The 15,546-nt window shown below is 40.1% G+C and overlaps 1 protein-coding gene across 1 annotated transcript in view; it reads left to right on the top strand.

Moving 5' to 3' along the window:
- Nucleotides 1-15,546, top strand: part of LOC124170516 (bone morphogenetic protein receptor type-1B) — a 49,885-nt gene that overhangs the window by 21,500 nt on the left and 12,839 nt on the right. Inside the window, exons 4-7 of the mRNA XM_046549286.1 lie at nucleotides 923-1,058; nucleotides 1,143-1,335; nucleotides 1,971-2,268; nucleotides 6,588-6,906. Of these exons, the coding sequence (XP_046405242.1) occupies nucleotides 923-1,058; nucleotides 1,143-1,335; nucleotides 1,971-2,268; nucleotides 6,588-6,906 (946 nt within the window). The remainder of the gene's footprint in view (nucleotides 1-922; nucleotides 1,059-1,142; nucleotides 1,336-1,970; nucleotides 2,269-6,587; nucleotides 6,907-15,546) is intronic.

The following is a 15,546-nucleotide window of genomic DNA, read 5'->3' as shown; positions in this document are numbered from 1 at the left end:
CTGACAACCTTGACTGGTCATCACATATTGATCATATAATGAATAAACTATCCACTGGCATATTTATTATAAGAAAGCTGGCTGAAGTAACTACCATTGATACTCTGAAGATGATATATTATGCCAAAATATATCCTCACCTAACTTATGGCATCATCTTTTGGGGTAATGCTAGCTGCTGCCACAAAGTTTTCTCTATGCAGAAACGTGCAGTGAAAGCCATGGCCAGAGTTTCTATGCGAGCACCTGGCTTACCTCTTTACAATGATCTGAAAATACTAACATTCCCATCACTGTACATACTCAACTGTGCCTCTTTTGTTAAGAATAACCCTGAATACTTTCCAAAAAATAGTTCTCTCCATAATCACGCTACCAGAACCACCAATGACATTCACCTCAAAGACTACCATAGCACTTTCTGCCAAAAAGGACCCCTTTTCTCCCTATCAAAAATATACAACAGGCTACCGTATGATATTAAATGTCTTCCACCTACACCATTCAAGAATGCTTTGAAGAAATATTTAATAGAAAATAACTATTATAGCCTGAAGGATTTTATGTTGGGCTCGGAGTAATCTTTGCCCATCAACCACTAAAATTTTAACTTTTTTTCTTTTATCTGTAAAAATTGTAAATGTTATATCACTTCATTTATTTGTAACTATTACTTTAATTATTTACTTTATTTTGACGACTTCCAATGTCACCGGAACATGTGATCTCAAGGAACAATAAAAAATTATTATTATTATTATTTGACTCCTATGAATTACTAGATGTGGTATTTTTCTAAAAATAATCTCTTTTTATAATAGGGTCTAGGGTTTAAATTTGCATGTTGACTTTGTGCTTTTTTGTCTTACTTACAATTGCAATTTCTGCAAAATCTGTTATCCATTACTTCACTTGTACAAAGGATTCGGAAGCGAGAGGATCGTCGCAGGGCCTTCATTGCGGAATCTGCAAATAAGGATCCTTATCTGAGCAGTAGTGGTACTCTGCAAGAATTGATTGAGCAAAGTTCGGGTTCTGGATCTGGCCTTCCTTTGTTGGTTTGTATCTCTTTCATGATGTTCCCATTCTTGGTATATGTAATTAAACCGAAACATAGCAAGCAATTTCGATTTTATTTTCAGGTCCAGAGAACCATTGCTAAACAAATTCAAATGGAAAAATCTGTCGGGAAGGGTCGTTATGGTGAGGTCCTTCTCGCAAGATGGCGTGGAGAAAAAGTGGCTGTCAAAGTATTCTTAACAACTGAAGAGGCCAGTTGGTTTAGAGAAACCGAAATATATCAGACTGTATTGATGAGGCATGAAAATATCTTAGGTAATTTTAGTTTTTTGTTCTTTAATCATCAGTGTCCCATCAAATTTTTTTCAGATTGGACTCATTGCTGATAGTTATAATGAGTTGAGAAAATGAAAATTTTTTATTGGATATACTGGCATCTCTATCTTCTGAAAGATATGGCATTGCAATTTTTTAGGTCATGAGTACTATGAATGACTAAAAGTGCTTCAAATTTTTGTAAATGAGAGTAATTATAATAAAAAATGACATATTTTTCAGGTTATTTGATTCCATATAGCATTCAAATTTCTAAATCCTTGTGTATAAGGCTAAATTTTTTGAATGCCACTTTCACAATTTTGGTAATAATGACACATTTCCATGAGAAATAGACCCATTCATGGTATTGCTGAGCTTCTTCATGTAGCCTTCAGAAATCACTTTTTTTGCTCTGCAATTTTCTGCCAATTTTTCAAAAGTAATTTCCAAGTACCTATTAACAGTGGGACATACTAAATTTCATGTGGTGTCAAGAAGAATATGTTGGAAAGGCTTTATTCTTTATCAATGGTGCAAATTTCTGCTGCTTGGACCCACCATGTAATGTGTATCTATTTTTTCCTTTTTCCAGTACTTGGAAATTCATTGGAAGTCCATTTTTACTCCCATAGGTTTCATAGCAGCTGATATCAAAGGAACTGGATCATGGACTCAAATGCTTCTCATCACAGATTACCATGAGCATGGATCTCTTCATGACTATCTAACCAAGTGCACTGTGGACCCATCAGCGGCACTTACTCTAGCATCTTCAGCAGTGTCTGGTTTGACACATCTCCACACCGAGATCTTTGGCACTCGCGGAAAACCAGCCATTTCTCATAGAGATATCAAGAGCAAGAACATATTGGTGAAATCAAATGGACAGTGTGCTATTGCTGACTTTGGCTTGGCTGTGAGATACATAAGGTAGGTCACTTGTTCAGTGAGAAGCAAATGCAAGTGTTTAATCAGATTCTGTCTCAAGTGGTGACATATATTACTTTGGTGGGAAGTATCACTGCAGACCTATATATATTCCTTTTCTTTTTCTACTTTTTTGCTGATGCACAAGGTTTCCCTTAAGTACATGTTGAGGACATTAGGCATTAAGCATTGTCCATTTTAGTATTTCTGTAGAAGTAAAACAGACTTGAAACCTTAGTATTTGTTTTCAGCATGAATTTCAGGTGAATTAAAACATTGGAAACCTTTGTGATATTTCTGACCCACAATATGAAATAATTTGGTTCTCATGTAAAGAGAGCAATGTAGGAAATCACTGAGAATGAAGGAGTAGTTTGTCAAAACTTGATTCAAGCATGAGCATGGCATCACAGCCTCGATGCCATAATGCTAGGTGAGTATACGTTGTGCTCAATTTGAGGCATAATGGCGTTTTGGGACCTCTCTCTCTGATAAATACAGTGAATTCTTGTTATTATGAAGTTCACGGGACCGAAAAACCAGAGGTTTGTAATAATGGACTTTGTAAGAGCATTTCTTTTTGGAATCATCGCAAAAAAATATACCTACCCAATATATTGTCTCTTCAATCTCCTGTCTTAGTACAATAGTCGCGCTGCGGAATAGCTTCAGAGTCATCTTTACGATATACACAGTTAAATTATAAACAAATACAGCAAATCCACGATATGCGAGCAAGACGCATTCCAAGACCTTGTTCGTAAGTTGATAAACTTATGAAAGGCATCAAAAAGTAGAACTGCATCATGATGTTGTGTCAACTCACGATTGCGACGAACTGATCTGTTGCACATGTGACACGGCTGGGGCTGAAAAGCATTTGCTGTCCGCAGGAAGGAAGGCAAACACTGAACAGGCAAAATGCTGAACAGTTCCTGACATCACAACAGATTAATTGATACTTTGTTCAGACTATGCCCAACGTGTCGCATCAGCCAACTCCGTAGGCACCAAATTCGAAATTTTGGGTACGCTTGAATTTTTTGAATGTTTGTGTCCCTGAAAGTCGAATGTTTGTCAGAAGGGGACTTATCATGGATATGACATTCAATGTTAAAAAGTGTAGATAGGGAAGTTGGCGACGTGGCTGGGACGACTGCAGCGCATTTGGTTGGAGTTTGCTGTTAAACTAGCACCCTCCCCTACCGTTTACCCTCCCCCACCGTTTACCCTCCCCCCTACCCATTCCCTTTTTATTCTTGCTTTGCATGTTGAATGCCGTAGGGATACTATGTGGGATATCATTAAATTAAAATCACCAAATGTGCTAAGCAAATGCCCATTTATTTTATCAAAATTAACAGAAAAAAGTCATTCAGCGGCCAAGTACAATGATTTGAATTAGTAAATAAATATACACCCATGTCTCGTATAGCGCAATTTCGATTAGCGCAATTTCGATATAGCGCAAATTCGTTCCTCGGGGAAACACTGCAATGCAGTGTAGCCTAATCAAAAATCTTAAACGCTCTCGTGATAAAACGTGAACTTGCGCTAAGTACACACGAAATTTCTATCAATTTACGCATATTAATATTATTTCTTGCCTCAAATCTTCTTTTTTATTTATATATTAATCGAAATTCATTGCTGCGCAATTGCCAAAAGTATTACTCGTCATTGGGTCTAGATAGCCGGCCTACCGAAGATTTATCTCATCTCCTTAACAGAATGATAATAAATAATTTAGATCGTTAATTAAGCGTGGGGCTAGTGGAAATGAGTTTTTTTTCAGCAATACGGTTTGAGACGAATTTTTGCCGTCGTAGGTTACCGGGCGATTGACTTCCAGGTAGAGAGTCTACGCTAAAGCCTTCAAGGTCATCGGTATTCACGGGGGAGAAATGGAGCGGTGACCGAGTTGCGCATGAATAGCATCAACACATAAAAGGGTCCGCTATAGAGTCTTAAACACAATGGCTTCGTTCCCTCCCCGCAGTCATAGCCCTTCTGCGTCTCAGGAATACAGTTCAGCAGAAGAAGGTAATTTAGATAGAGCCATACGTCAGAGTAAAAACCAAGAGAATATGGCAAAAAATAGGAATGCGTGTAGAAAAATCAAGAATTTATCAAGAAAAACCATTAACCTAGAAGAGGACTTGAGAGAGGTCAATTGCTTTGAAAATGGAGAGCGTCAAAGCGATATTGCGCAGAAGTTTAAACTCACGATGCCTTATTCTGAATAAAGACGAAGCTAAAATATCAGTGACCTCAGCCGCACCAACTTCAACCAAGCGGTCTACACATACGGAAAGTTCATGGTGAATCAGTACAAAAAGACGAGAGTGGTAATCGCTCCGAGACATTAAGTGAAAGCTCCGGTTGGTTCCAGAATTTAAACGGCAAGCAGGTATTTTCAGTGCGGCGATATCAGGTGAATCTGCAAGTGTTGATAGCGCAGCCACCACAACATTTTCTGATGAACTCCAAGCTGTTATTGAAAGTGGCTCCTTTCCCCCTCAACTAGTTTTTAGTGTTGATGAGACGATATTCTTTTGGAAAAGAATGCATTCTCGTTCATTCATTTTCAGGGAAGGAAAACCTGGGTCAGGTTTCAAGGCATTTAAAGACTGTTTCACGTAGCTGCTAATGACTCGGAGGACTTCAAATTAAAATGATTTATCATTCATAAACTCCGCTAGCTATGAAATGGCATTTAAAGTAGCATTTTCCTGTCATTTCCATGAGCTACAAAAGGGCCTGGGTGACACAGCAGTTGTTTTTAGACTAGTTTGAAAAATCATCAACTGCCGGCAACGCATTACGATCCCCTGAGATAGCAGATGTTAGCCCACCCGCACGACAGGATGGAATTTCGAAAGCACGTAAGCATTTTTTTTATCGTGAATAAAAGTCTTTGAATGCGTGAATACTATCTTCAAAGATGTTTTAAACTATATATATTTATAGAAATAATGTTTTCTAAGGCTTTTTATGGGAATATAGATGTTTTAGAGGAAATTCAATACCCAAGACCTATGCTACCAGGAACGCATCCCTATCATCCCTATGTTAAAACGCTCTCGTATAACGCAAATTCGTATAGCGCAAAGACCCCAAGGAACGCATCCCTTGCGCTATACGAGACATGGGTGTACACTAAACACAGGATGGTGAAAGCCTGGCCTGCATCTCTCCATGCCTCACTTGTGGGCACTGTAAGTCCTCGCACCCACACACACAGCGAGCTATAATTACTCAGTGTCAACAGAAACTTGAGTGATACAACAGAAGAAATTTTTTGAAGTAAACCTTGATGCCTAATTTTTTTCCTACATTCAACATGTATTCCAATAGCATGATGTAATGACAGATGTCCTAGGAAGAAATATAAATTTTAGTTATAAACATGTAAAAATATGAGCTGTAATGCCAGTATTATGAAGTAGAATATATGCTGGTCATTATGTGCAAGTGTAAAAAAAGCTGGGTGGACAATTTGACCTTGGATCACATAGCACATGCACAACGCAAAACAACTTGCACAAAACTATATCACGAATGAGTCCCTCAGTGAAAAATATATGCAGTGTGTCATCAGTGGTGCTGTTGTATGCTGGGACCACCTGTGTCATGCATGAAGTGTGTAAAGGGCCGTATCTGTTGAAAATATATGATCAAGAAATAAAGTGACCAATATTATTTCTTTATTTTTTATGCCATTGTTTTCCTCAAGATTTTGAAAATTTTTGCGCTAGGTTGTGTAAGCATAGTTGTCTTTGGAGTGCTGCTCATTAGAGATTTGATTTGAGTTCACCTTCCTTGTCACATTCTGTAAGTTATTTTGTCTCTTGAAGCCACTCTTGTCACTCGTGCAGGAGGCACTTAAGAAGCAGAATTTTGTGAAGCTTCATTTCATGCTTATTAATATTAACTCTAAAATAATAAATAGATTGTGGCTGGAAACAATTTTTTTGTCCAGTCAATTCACTCAAGGTACGTGAACATTTAACTTTCCTTAATAAATGAAACAAATCATAGCAAATTTATGTCACAAAATCATAATCATGTACCTGTTAAAGGGTCTTAAAAATGTAAATGGTGTCTTCATTCTCCTGAAGCATACAGATTTGTAAAATCATTATTGATCCTCCTTGCTGCTCATATATGTACTTCAATTAGGGGTTTGGCATAGAGAAATGTTATGTCCGTGTATGCTGTTGGCCCATTGGGTCATGATTGCTATTGAAGGCATTAGTTGATCTGGTGTGTATGATTGTTGTGAATGCTGCAATGTTTACCTTGTTTGTCTCCCTTTTCAGTGAGAGCAATGAGATTGACATTGCCCCAAATACGCGGGTTGGCACCAGGCGATACATGGCTCCAGAAGTGCTTGATGAGACTTTGAACAAGAGTACATTTGAATCCTTCAAAATGGCTGATATGTATTCATTTGGACTGGTGTTGTGGGAAATTGCCAGTCGAACTGTGGTCAATGATGAGAAAGTATGCCTGATTGAGCCTTATAGACCTCCATACTACAACAATGTTCCCAGTGACCCCTCTTTTGAGGACATGCATGAAGTTGTTTGCATTAAGAGGATACGGCCTCACATTCCAGCTCATTGGCAGGAAGATGAGGTGAGTTTTTATTCCTGAATGAGCTTAACAATGTGCTGAATTTCAGTGGGTATAATAACAATATCACTTGGCACAACTTGTCTTAAAGGAAGATTGAGCCTGTCTATTAGGAATGGGGAGCATGCACAATTTGTTCAAGTACTAGAGTAAGAAGGTCCCTACCTCAAATGTACTCGCTGAAAATTTTGTGGATGAATAATGTGTTTTAGCTGAGTTATGAGTCTTAAAAATTACTCTTCATCGACTGCTTGAGAACATGAGGTTATTGGTGCGTGCGTGAGTGACATCATGGCACGGTATCCATTGATGACAGACTGAGGAAGTGGATGGAAAATCTGTCAAGGCAGGGGTTCAAACGCAAATTTGGTGAAAATAATTGCTGTTTTAATGTCAAACTGCAGATTGAGATATGTTGAGTTGCCAGGCCATTGTTGAAATAAATAAAGGGGATTGTTTGGGGAGATTTGGAAAGATTAAATGAAAGTAAGTTGATTGCAGATTGTGATCTACATTACACACCTACATCGTTTGCTTAATGCAGTAAGTGTATTGTAGCATGGATCTTCAATAGAAAAATGAGTGAAAACCGTATTGATTGTGTATAGTCCCCTGTCGCTCAAGTGCCACTATTTCCTTGCCAGAGAAGGTTTTTGCCTGTGTCCCAAAGGACAAAATTAAGAGAAGAAAGTGGATGATGACCTAAAGAATGGAGTTAAATACGTCATCTATATTGTCAGTGGGATATTGTCAACGTAAGTACACTCTTGAATCAGAGTTACCGTAGGGTTGTATTGAGTCACCAGTTCTTCTTGAATGGCCACCAAATTTAGGATGTATATTAGGGGGGATTGAAAAAATCAATTTTTTTCAAATCCATCTGGCCCAATGAAAAAAAGTTGTGGAACTGATAAAAAAATAAAGCCTGAAAAATTTAAGATCTCTAGGTGAACCCCTGACCCTCGCTCAAATGCCATTTATGGGGGGTCAAAAATCAAAAAGTTTAATATTCTATTGTCATTCCATGTATATTTTGCTGTGTTACTGTGCTTCTAGGGCTAAAATTTCATGTATTTTGACATATCTGCCATCGTTAAGTCACGAAATGCCAAATTTGTGTGTTCGTCTGTGAAGAAAATTCTGTATAAGCATGTGTAAGAGTCGTGCATGTGCAAGAGACGCTACCCTATTTTGAGCATCAAAGCTAAAGAAAAAAAATTTGCGGCATTTTTTTATCCTATCATGTGGTGTTGCAGATGTATGCCTGGACTATCGACAGCTATCAAAATTTACTCTTTCAATACTAAAAATTTATGAGGCATTTTTTCAGCTAAATTTGCACAATATTGTGGCGGACGGGATCGCGTAGAAAGCGTGATCGTGAAGATTGCTTGATTGACCCCCACGTGGGCGGAGGCAAACATAGGACAAACAAATTCGCGTTCCACTAATTTAGAGCAAGAAATATCTCGAGTCGCGGACGACGTAGGAACGAGTAGGTCAGGGCACGAAACGACGGAACAATTGGGGATTTGGGGCTGGATTCGGAGGAAAACACACATACTCGTGGGTTGCATTAAACAAATAAACATTTATTCTCAAAAGCATGAGAAAATAACATGAAGCACACAAAATATGAGATACATCACTCGGGAAAAAGGGACGTTAGTGGGGATGGACTTAAAACTAATTGACATGGAAATAGCACTTACAAGGAATCAAAAAGCAACTTGACAAAAATTAAAATAAATCAGAGTTGAACTGCGTTCAACAAACTGCAGGGTTTAAGAGTCCACTGCGACACAATATGACTTTATGGTTCACTGACTGTTCCAGCGCAATCTTGAGGAGGAAAATAGGGGATGAATGGGGTAAAAAAACGTGGTTGTTTCAGTTTTACACGGGGAAAGTGGTGGGGGGCACGGCTTTACTGCACCTTAATCTGGGAAAGTCGTTGTGCGAGAGAAGTGACGATGTCGGCCGACGTCTCGTCAATTCGCGATGTTTTCCCGTTGGGTGTGGAGCCGTGTCTATCCCCGGGATGATTTCCCACGGTGGTTGGCAGAGGCTGATGGGGTTGCAGGCCACGGGATGCGTCTACATCGGGCTGTTGGCTAGGAAGTTTCCACGCGCTGTAGCTCCTGACGCAATAGTGGCTCAATCGCTCAGCTGTTGAGCAAGCAGCAGTTGAACTGCATTCCCCGGGCATCTGTCGTGTTCTACCTCCTCGTTGACCCACTTTCTTCCACGTCAACTTCGTAAGAGGGGAAGGGAGGGGAGGGCGGTGGCCAGAAGTATGCTTTATTCTCTTAAGGCGGAGCACTTATCACTGTGCGCGGGATTTAAATATGGCACACGCACGCGCACACAAGCATAAAATAAGATAAACCTTCACCAAACAAAAAAAAATAAAACAAAACAAAAGGGAAGGGAAGAAAAAAGGAAGAGTGCTTCTCAATATAAGGGTGAATAGAAACATATCAGGTGCTGCCGTTACATTGCCCCCACGACGAAATTTCAAAATTTTCCTTCACTCGTGATTAAAACAAAACATACATGTTTGAAAAGCGAATACAGTACGAGGAGGAAGGGAAATTTAGAAATTTTGTCCGTTGGACGGCCAGCTGATATGGGAAAAAAAAAAGAAATTTATTAACCCATTTATGCCGAAGGTTTGAAAAATGCGAATATTACCCTGATTTTTACATATTGTCGATAAAAATACATATAAAAACAATATCCGAAAGAAAAAACAATGTATCTCTTACCAATTATTAATTACGAGGTGTTCCAAAAATGGAACACTAGGCAAATCCACTACTATGACGTACTCATTGATAGCATGAAAAAAATTTGATTCAGACTATTATTAACTCACTATTAAGAATGATATCCAGGTCAACACTTAACATGCAATGATATATTGTAGTATTTACATTGAAAAGTGGTATTTTTATGGTATTTGACGCAGCAAATTTGCTTTCCCTGCTTTACTTTCTACTGATTCATGCCGTCATGACGTGAGTCAAGTTTACGTTTCATAGATTTCATGCTCTCCCTTTCTAAAAAATATTAATTGTAAAGAATTATGCGACGCTCAATATAGTGACAGTCACACGGCGACGAAATTCAAGAAGATCCATTGGCTTCACATCGTTTATTTTATGCAATTGCCAAGAATTTTGTAAAGCCAGCTCGAAGCAGAATAACCGGAGGGCTCGGGTACCATTTCTTTCCACGGATTGTTGCTTGATACTAGTTAATATTTTCATTAGCTCGGTCCACTCCCCCCATATACTGATTATACACCTCGATTTAATTGGGCAGAGTAACTTGTGTCTTTTTTTCTACTTTTGAGAATAACGACCGACTGTTCCAAAGGATTGACACCGGCACCAGAAGATGCAACAGTTATAGCACTTTTATCATTTCATCTACAAACAATATCGCCTTTTCCATCAATTTGGTAATCGAATGTGCCCCAAACTTTTTTATTTAGTGTAGCATCAGATAGTAAAGAAGGTTTGTCTACGCGATCTTTTCTCGCTATGCCAGTTGCTTGTTGGCCCATTGAATGAAGTTTATCAAGAAGTGCAATGCTTGTAAATAAGTTGTCGAACACAAAATGGTATTGAACGGGATGCTGCATTGGGAGTGCCTCAGTGAATTGCAAAACAATTGAAGCACCTACAACGTATTATTGTATTAAGTGTTCGGGTTTTTTTTTCCTTGATAAGGCTGAAACCAGAAAATGTAGCCTAGACGCACCAGAATTTATACCCAAACCGAATAGGCTTACCCCGAATGAACTGTTTGCACCCGTCACGACCGAAATAGAGAATCATGGCCTCATCAAAGCTGAAGTATATTTCATTTGGCACAAATTTCATACATCTGTCATTCAGACGCTCAGTTAGAGGTCGAGCTGGAAAACTTGTCCGTGTGGTTCAAGTTAGAATTGTCAGCAAAATACAAATTTGAAAATATTGTTTCAAATCGGTCACGTCTCATTGCACCACTAACTAGAGAATTATGCGAATCTGGTCTTTGCTCCCAAAGCATACGTCGTCTCGGAACAGAGACGTAACCACTCAGGAAAACTATTCCAAAAAAACATCGACAGTCAGTTCAAGGTTAACTTCAATATCCAGAAAGAGTTCTAAATATTCTGTAGGTGTTTTCATTTTCGTGATTTGTTCTTCTGATACTCTAACTCCTACTGTCTGGGCAGTCAGATCGGCTTTCTTCCATTTGCGCACAACTTTGGTTACCTTTTTTCTTTGAGCAAGAAGAGGTTGAGGCGAAGCAGAAGCCGATGCATCGCCATTTTCAGTAGTATCACCATCCGGTATCAGAAAAATGTAAAAGTTTTCGTCAGAAGAACCATGAATGAGATGAGCAGAAGCGCGCAGCAATCAACCGGGAAGAATATTAATTGTTCCACATCTAATTGCTGACTTTATTTAAAATTAAAGTGAATATTTCAGTGTGCCTGAATGCACGCATAATAGTAGTGGATTTGCCTAGTGTTCCAAAAATGGAACACTGTTAAATAAAAGCTTATAACTAAAACAAAATACGTTGTTTCAAACATTTATTCATTAAACACTGTAGGTTAACTATTACTGAACATGCAAGGAAAAATTTACAACATTTGGGCGTAATGGCAAATAGTTATTAATATAACATTAGAGATGGTCACAGAAAAACTGCCTTGAAAAAAAAGACCGATATTTCTCAACACACTGGTTGCAATGGGTTGGTAAAATTGACTAAATCTTTGCGCCTTATAATACAATATATCTTTATAAAGAGGTACAGAAAGAAAAACCGTGGCATATTTGTATATAATGAGTCGTAGTCATTAAATTAGAAAGTCACATCAGGTGTTCCAAAAATGGAACACTAGGCATAAATGGGTTAAATTAAAAAAAAAAATACTTTAGAAACAACAACCCAAGATTACAGGTTTAGGAGGTCAGGTTGGGGTCAGGGCGGGGTTACAGGTAGGGTAACCGCTCTGAGATACTCCTTATGTGTTATCCCTCAAAATAAGGCCACAGGTTATAAAAATTATAAACTCCGATATCCTTTCCTTCGGAATTCGTTAAATGACACGCATTTGGACCAGACATCCTTGAACGGAACGAATTTGGAACGAATTTGGAACGGGCCAGTAAATAAATGGAAAAACTTCCGGAAAAGTTTGAGCTCCTTACTAGATTCACGCGGCGTTCGCAATAGCACTTTTTGTCCTAACGAAAAGGCGCGCGTTTTTCCTTTCTGGTTACGGACACGCGTCCTAGCGGCACGCCTCAAACGGCGAGATGCAAATTCCAGCAATAATTCAGGGGTATACGAATCTTCCACATCCTGGAGATTAATACCATCGGGGAACTCAATTACAGGTTTGGTTACCGGGACAGTAGTCACGGCTTCTTTAAGAGAGACGGGTCGCTCGGAACCTAGTTCGGCGATGCGCCCATTCAACCTGGCCACTTCACCTTCAACACGTGGTATCACCCCTTTTAACTCCGCGATCTCGTGTTCCAAGTTAGCTGTTACTCTCTCGCGATCATTGGAAATTTCCTCGCGAACATCGGAAATTTCCTTACGGCATACATTTACCTCAGCGGTTTTCGCTCGGGACATTGTTTCAAGTTGTAACTCAAAGTTATTCTGAACTTTTTTAGTTTCGTGGTGTATCTCAGCACGGACATTTGCTATGTCGGAGCTAAAGGCTTCCAATTTGGCATTAATACAACTAATGCTCTCTTGTTGGGACGCCATGAGGCTAGAGAAATTATTTGTGGTCTCGCGTTGGAACGCAGTCATTTGAGATTGAACGTGGTCCATTTTATCAGACATTTTCCGGATGGCATTCAAAATGTCGAGTATATCCGGGGAAGTGGCGGGTGGAGATGATTCTATCGCAAGCGAGGTGACGGTGGGTGCCTCGTCTTTTACTTCAGTCGTATCCGCCACGGAGCCTGTCTCCCCCTGTACGGATAACATTTCGAAATGGCTTGCCAAAGATTTGAACGGGGTCTGCTCACTGTTTTCCGAGTCGTCGTCCGACTGCACTTCGGTCGTCGCTTCACGGTATTTCGTGAAAGCTGTCTCTGGATCACTCATCTTAAAATAAAATCAATTATTCTCGTCGCTCCTATTTTTCTTACTCGTCCGTCTCACACATGAAGTTAACAAATAAATGCTATTGGAAAAAAAAGAGATACATTTGACAAGAGCGCAAAAATGACCCCTTACATAACACAATGAATATAACGTCAAACCAGTGAACACGTGGCGCGGAGCAAAGTAACTATTCCTTTCAAACAAGTACGCGGAGGCCACGCTCCAGCAAACAAAAGTGACGGCGTCAAATGCGTGATGAAGCGAAAATACGTAATCCTGCAAAAATATGCGATCGAGCCCCACGTTGGGCGCCAAAAACATGTGGCGGACGGGATCGCGTAGAAAGCGTGATCGTGAAGATTGCTTGATTGACCCCCACGTGGGCGGAGGCAAACATAGGACAAACAAATTCGCGTTCCACTAATTTAGAGCAAGAAATATCTCGAGTCGCGGACGACGTAGGAACGAGTAGGTCAGGGCACGAAACGACGGAACAATTGGGGATTTGGGGCTGGATTCGGAGGAAAACACACATACTCGTGGGTTGCATTAAACAAATAAACATTTATTCTCAAAAGCATGAGAAAATAACATGAAGCACACAAAATATGAGATACATCACTCGGGAAAAAGGGACGTTAGTGGGGATGGACTTAAAACTAATTGACATGGAAATAGCACTTACAAGGAATCAAAAAGCAACTTGACAAAAATTAAAATAAATCAGAGTTGAACTGCGTTCAACAAACTGCAGGGTTTAAGAGTCCACTGCGACACAATATGACTTTATGGTTCACTGACTGTTCCAGCGCAATCTTGAGGAGGAAAATAGGGGATGAATGGGGTAAAAAAAACGTGGTTGTTTCAGTTTTACACGGGGAAAGTGGTGGGGGGCACGGCTTTACTGCACCTTAATCTGGGAAAGTCGTTGTGCGAGAGAAGTGACGATGTCGGCCGACGTCTCGTCAATTCGCGATGTTTTCCCGTTGGGTGTGGAGCCGTGTCTATCCCCGGGATGATTTCCCACGGTGGTTGGCAGAGGCTGATGGGGTTGCAGGCCACGGGATGCGTCTACATCGGGCTGTTGGCTAGGAAGTTTCCACGCGCTGTAGCTCCTGACGCAATAGTGGTTCAATCGCTCAGCTGTTGAGCAAGCAGCAGTTGAACTGCATTCCCCGGGCATCTGTCGTGTTCTACCTCCTCGTTGACCCACTTTCTTCCACGTCAACTTCGTAAGAGGGGAAGGGAGGGGAGGGCGGTGGCCAGAAGTATGCTTTATTCTCTTAAGGCGGAGCACTTATCACTGTGCGCGGGATTTAAATATGGCACACGCAGGCGCACACAAGCATAAAATAAGATAAACCTTCACAAAACAAAAAAAAATAAAACAAAACGAAAGGGAAGGGAAGAAAAAAGGAAGAGTGCTTCTCAATATAAGGGTGAATAGAAACATATCAGGTGCTGCCGTTACAATATGTATGGTATTCAGAAATATGTAGGTATTCACTTGTAGTCTTAACCTTATGATGCTTACTAGGGATGGTTGGATCAGATACCTCGGATCCAAATATCCACGGATAATGCCGTTCACCTTATACTCCGGATCCAAATTCGTCGAAGAAATTGAATCTGAATCCAAAATTTTAAATGAATGCTTTTGTGAATGCAACGTCTCATAAGAGGGAGGAGAAAGAGTTCTGATCCTCTCTCCTCATACGCCGTTGCTCTAAGATGCTTGTCCTAAACACAAGCAATTTTGTTTAATAGCTCTCGTAGGAGTATTGCAATAGAATTGCAGCCGTGGAAAATTTTAAAGCAAAACACGACAGGCACATAGCATGAACCTTCCCAAGAGATTGAACAACAATCGGGGTAATCTCAGCGCCGTAGGATGGTAACCACGGCGTAGATTTCACGGAACCACACTTGGCCCTCCATCAGCCAATGCCTCTGCCGTTTTTTTTCCTTTCTGAGACCCCACGGACCATAAATCACTTGCCTCCAAGGAAAATATCAAGTTACACGGGAACAATGGAAACGTGTTTCATCCCTACCCCATCTCACCAACTGTCATTTTTCAGTCTACCAGGTTCAATTCTCCCAGTTTCTGGAGGCCAAATGCTAGGTGAGTCACCTGCTGAGCTCGAAGGTATCTCGATTGCTTTCAGCAATAGGGTGGTTTCCTTTTATTTTCTTATTGCCTAAATCGAAAGATTATTACTCCTGGAGTATGTATTTCACGCTTTTAGATTTTTAAATGACGATATCTATTTTTTGCGATTAAAGGAAAAGTGAAAATTTTCAAGCACACGAAAATGCGACGGCTAAGTATGAATGCTGGATAAACTCTGTGTGATGTCGTTCTGGTTCCCGCTGCTGCAAGTGAGGTGACCTAGGGGCGAGGCTTTGAGCGCTGATATGACGCAGGATGCTAGCAGGTGGCAGAGTACCCTGCTAGCTGATAGCGCTTGGCTTAAATGATGATTATTAATACCTTATCAAACAAAG

Source organism: Ischnura elegans, chromosome X, assembly GCF_921293095.1.
Source record: "Ischnura elegans chromosome X, ioIscEleg1.1, whole genome shotgun sequence".
Lineage (NCBI taxonomy): Eukaryota > Metazoa > Arthropoda > Insecta > Odonata > Coenagrionidae > Ischnura > Ischnura elegans.
This window is presented reverse-complemented; position numbering and strand designations above follow the sequence as displayed.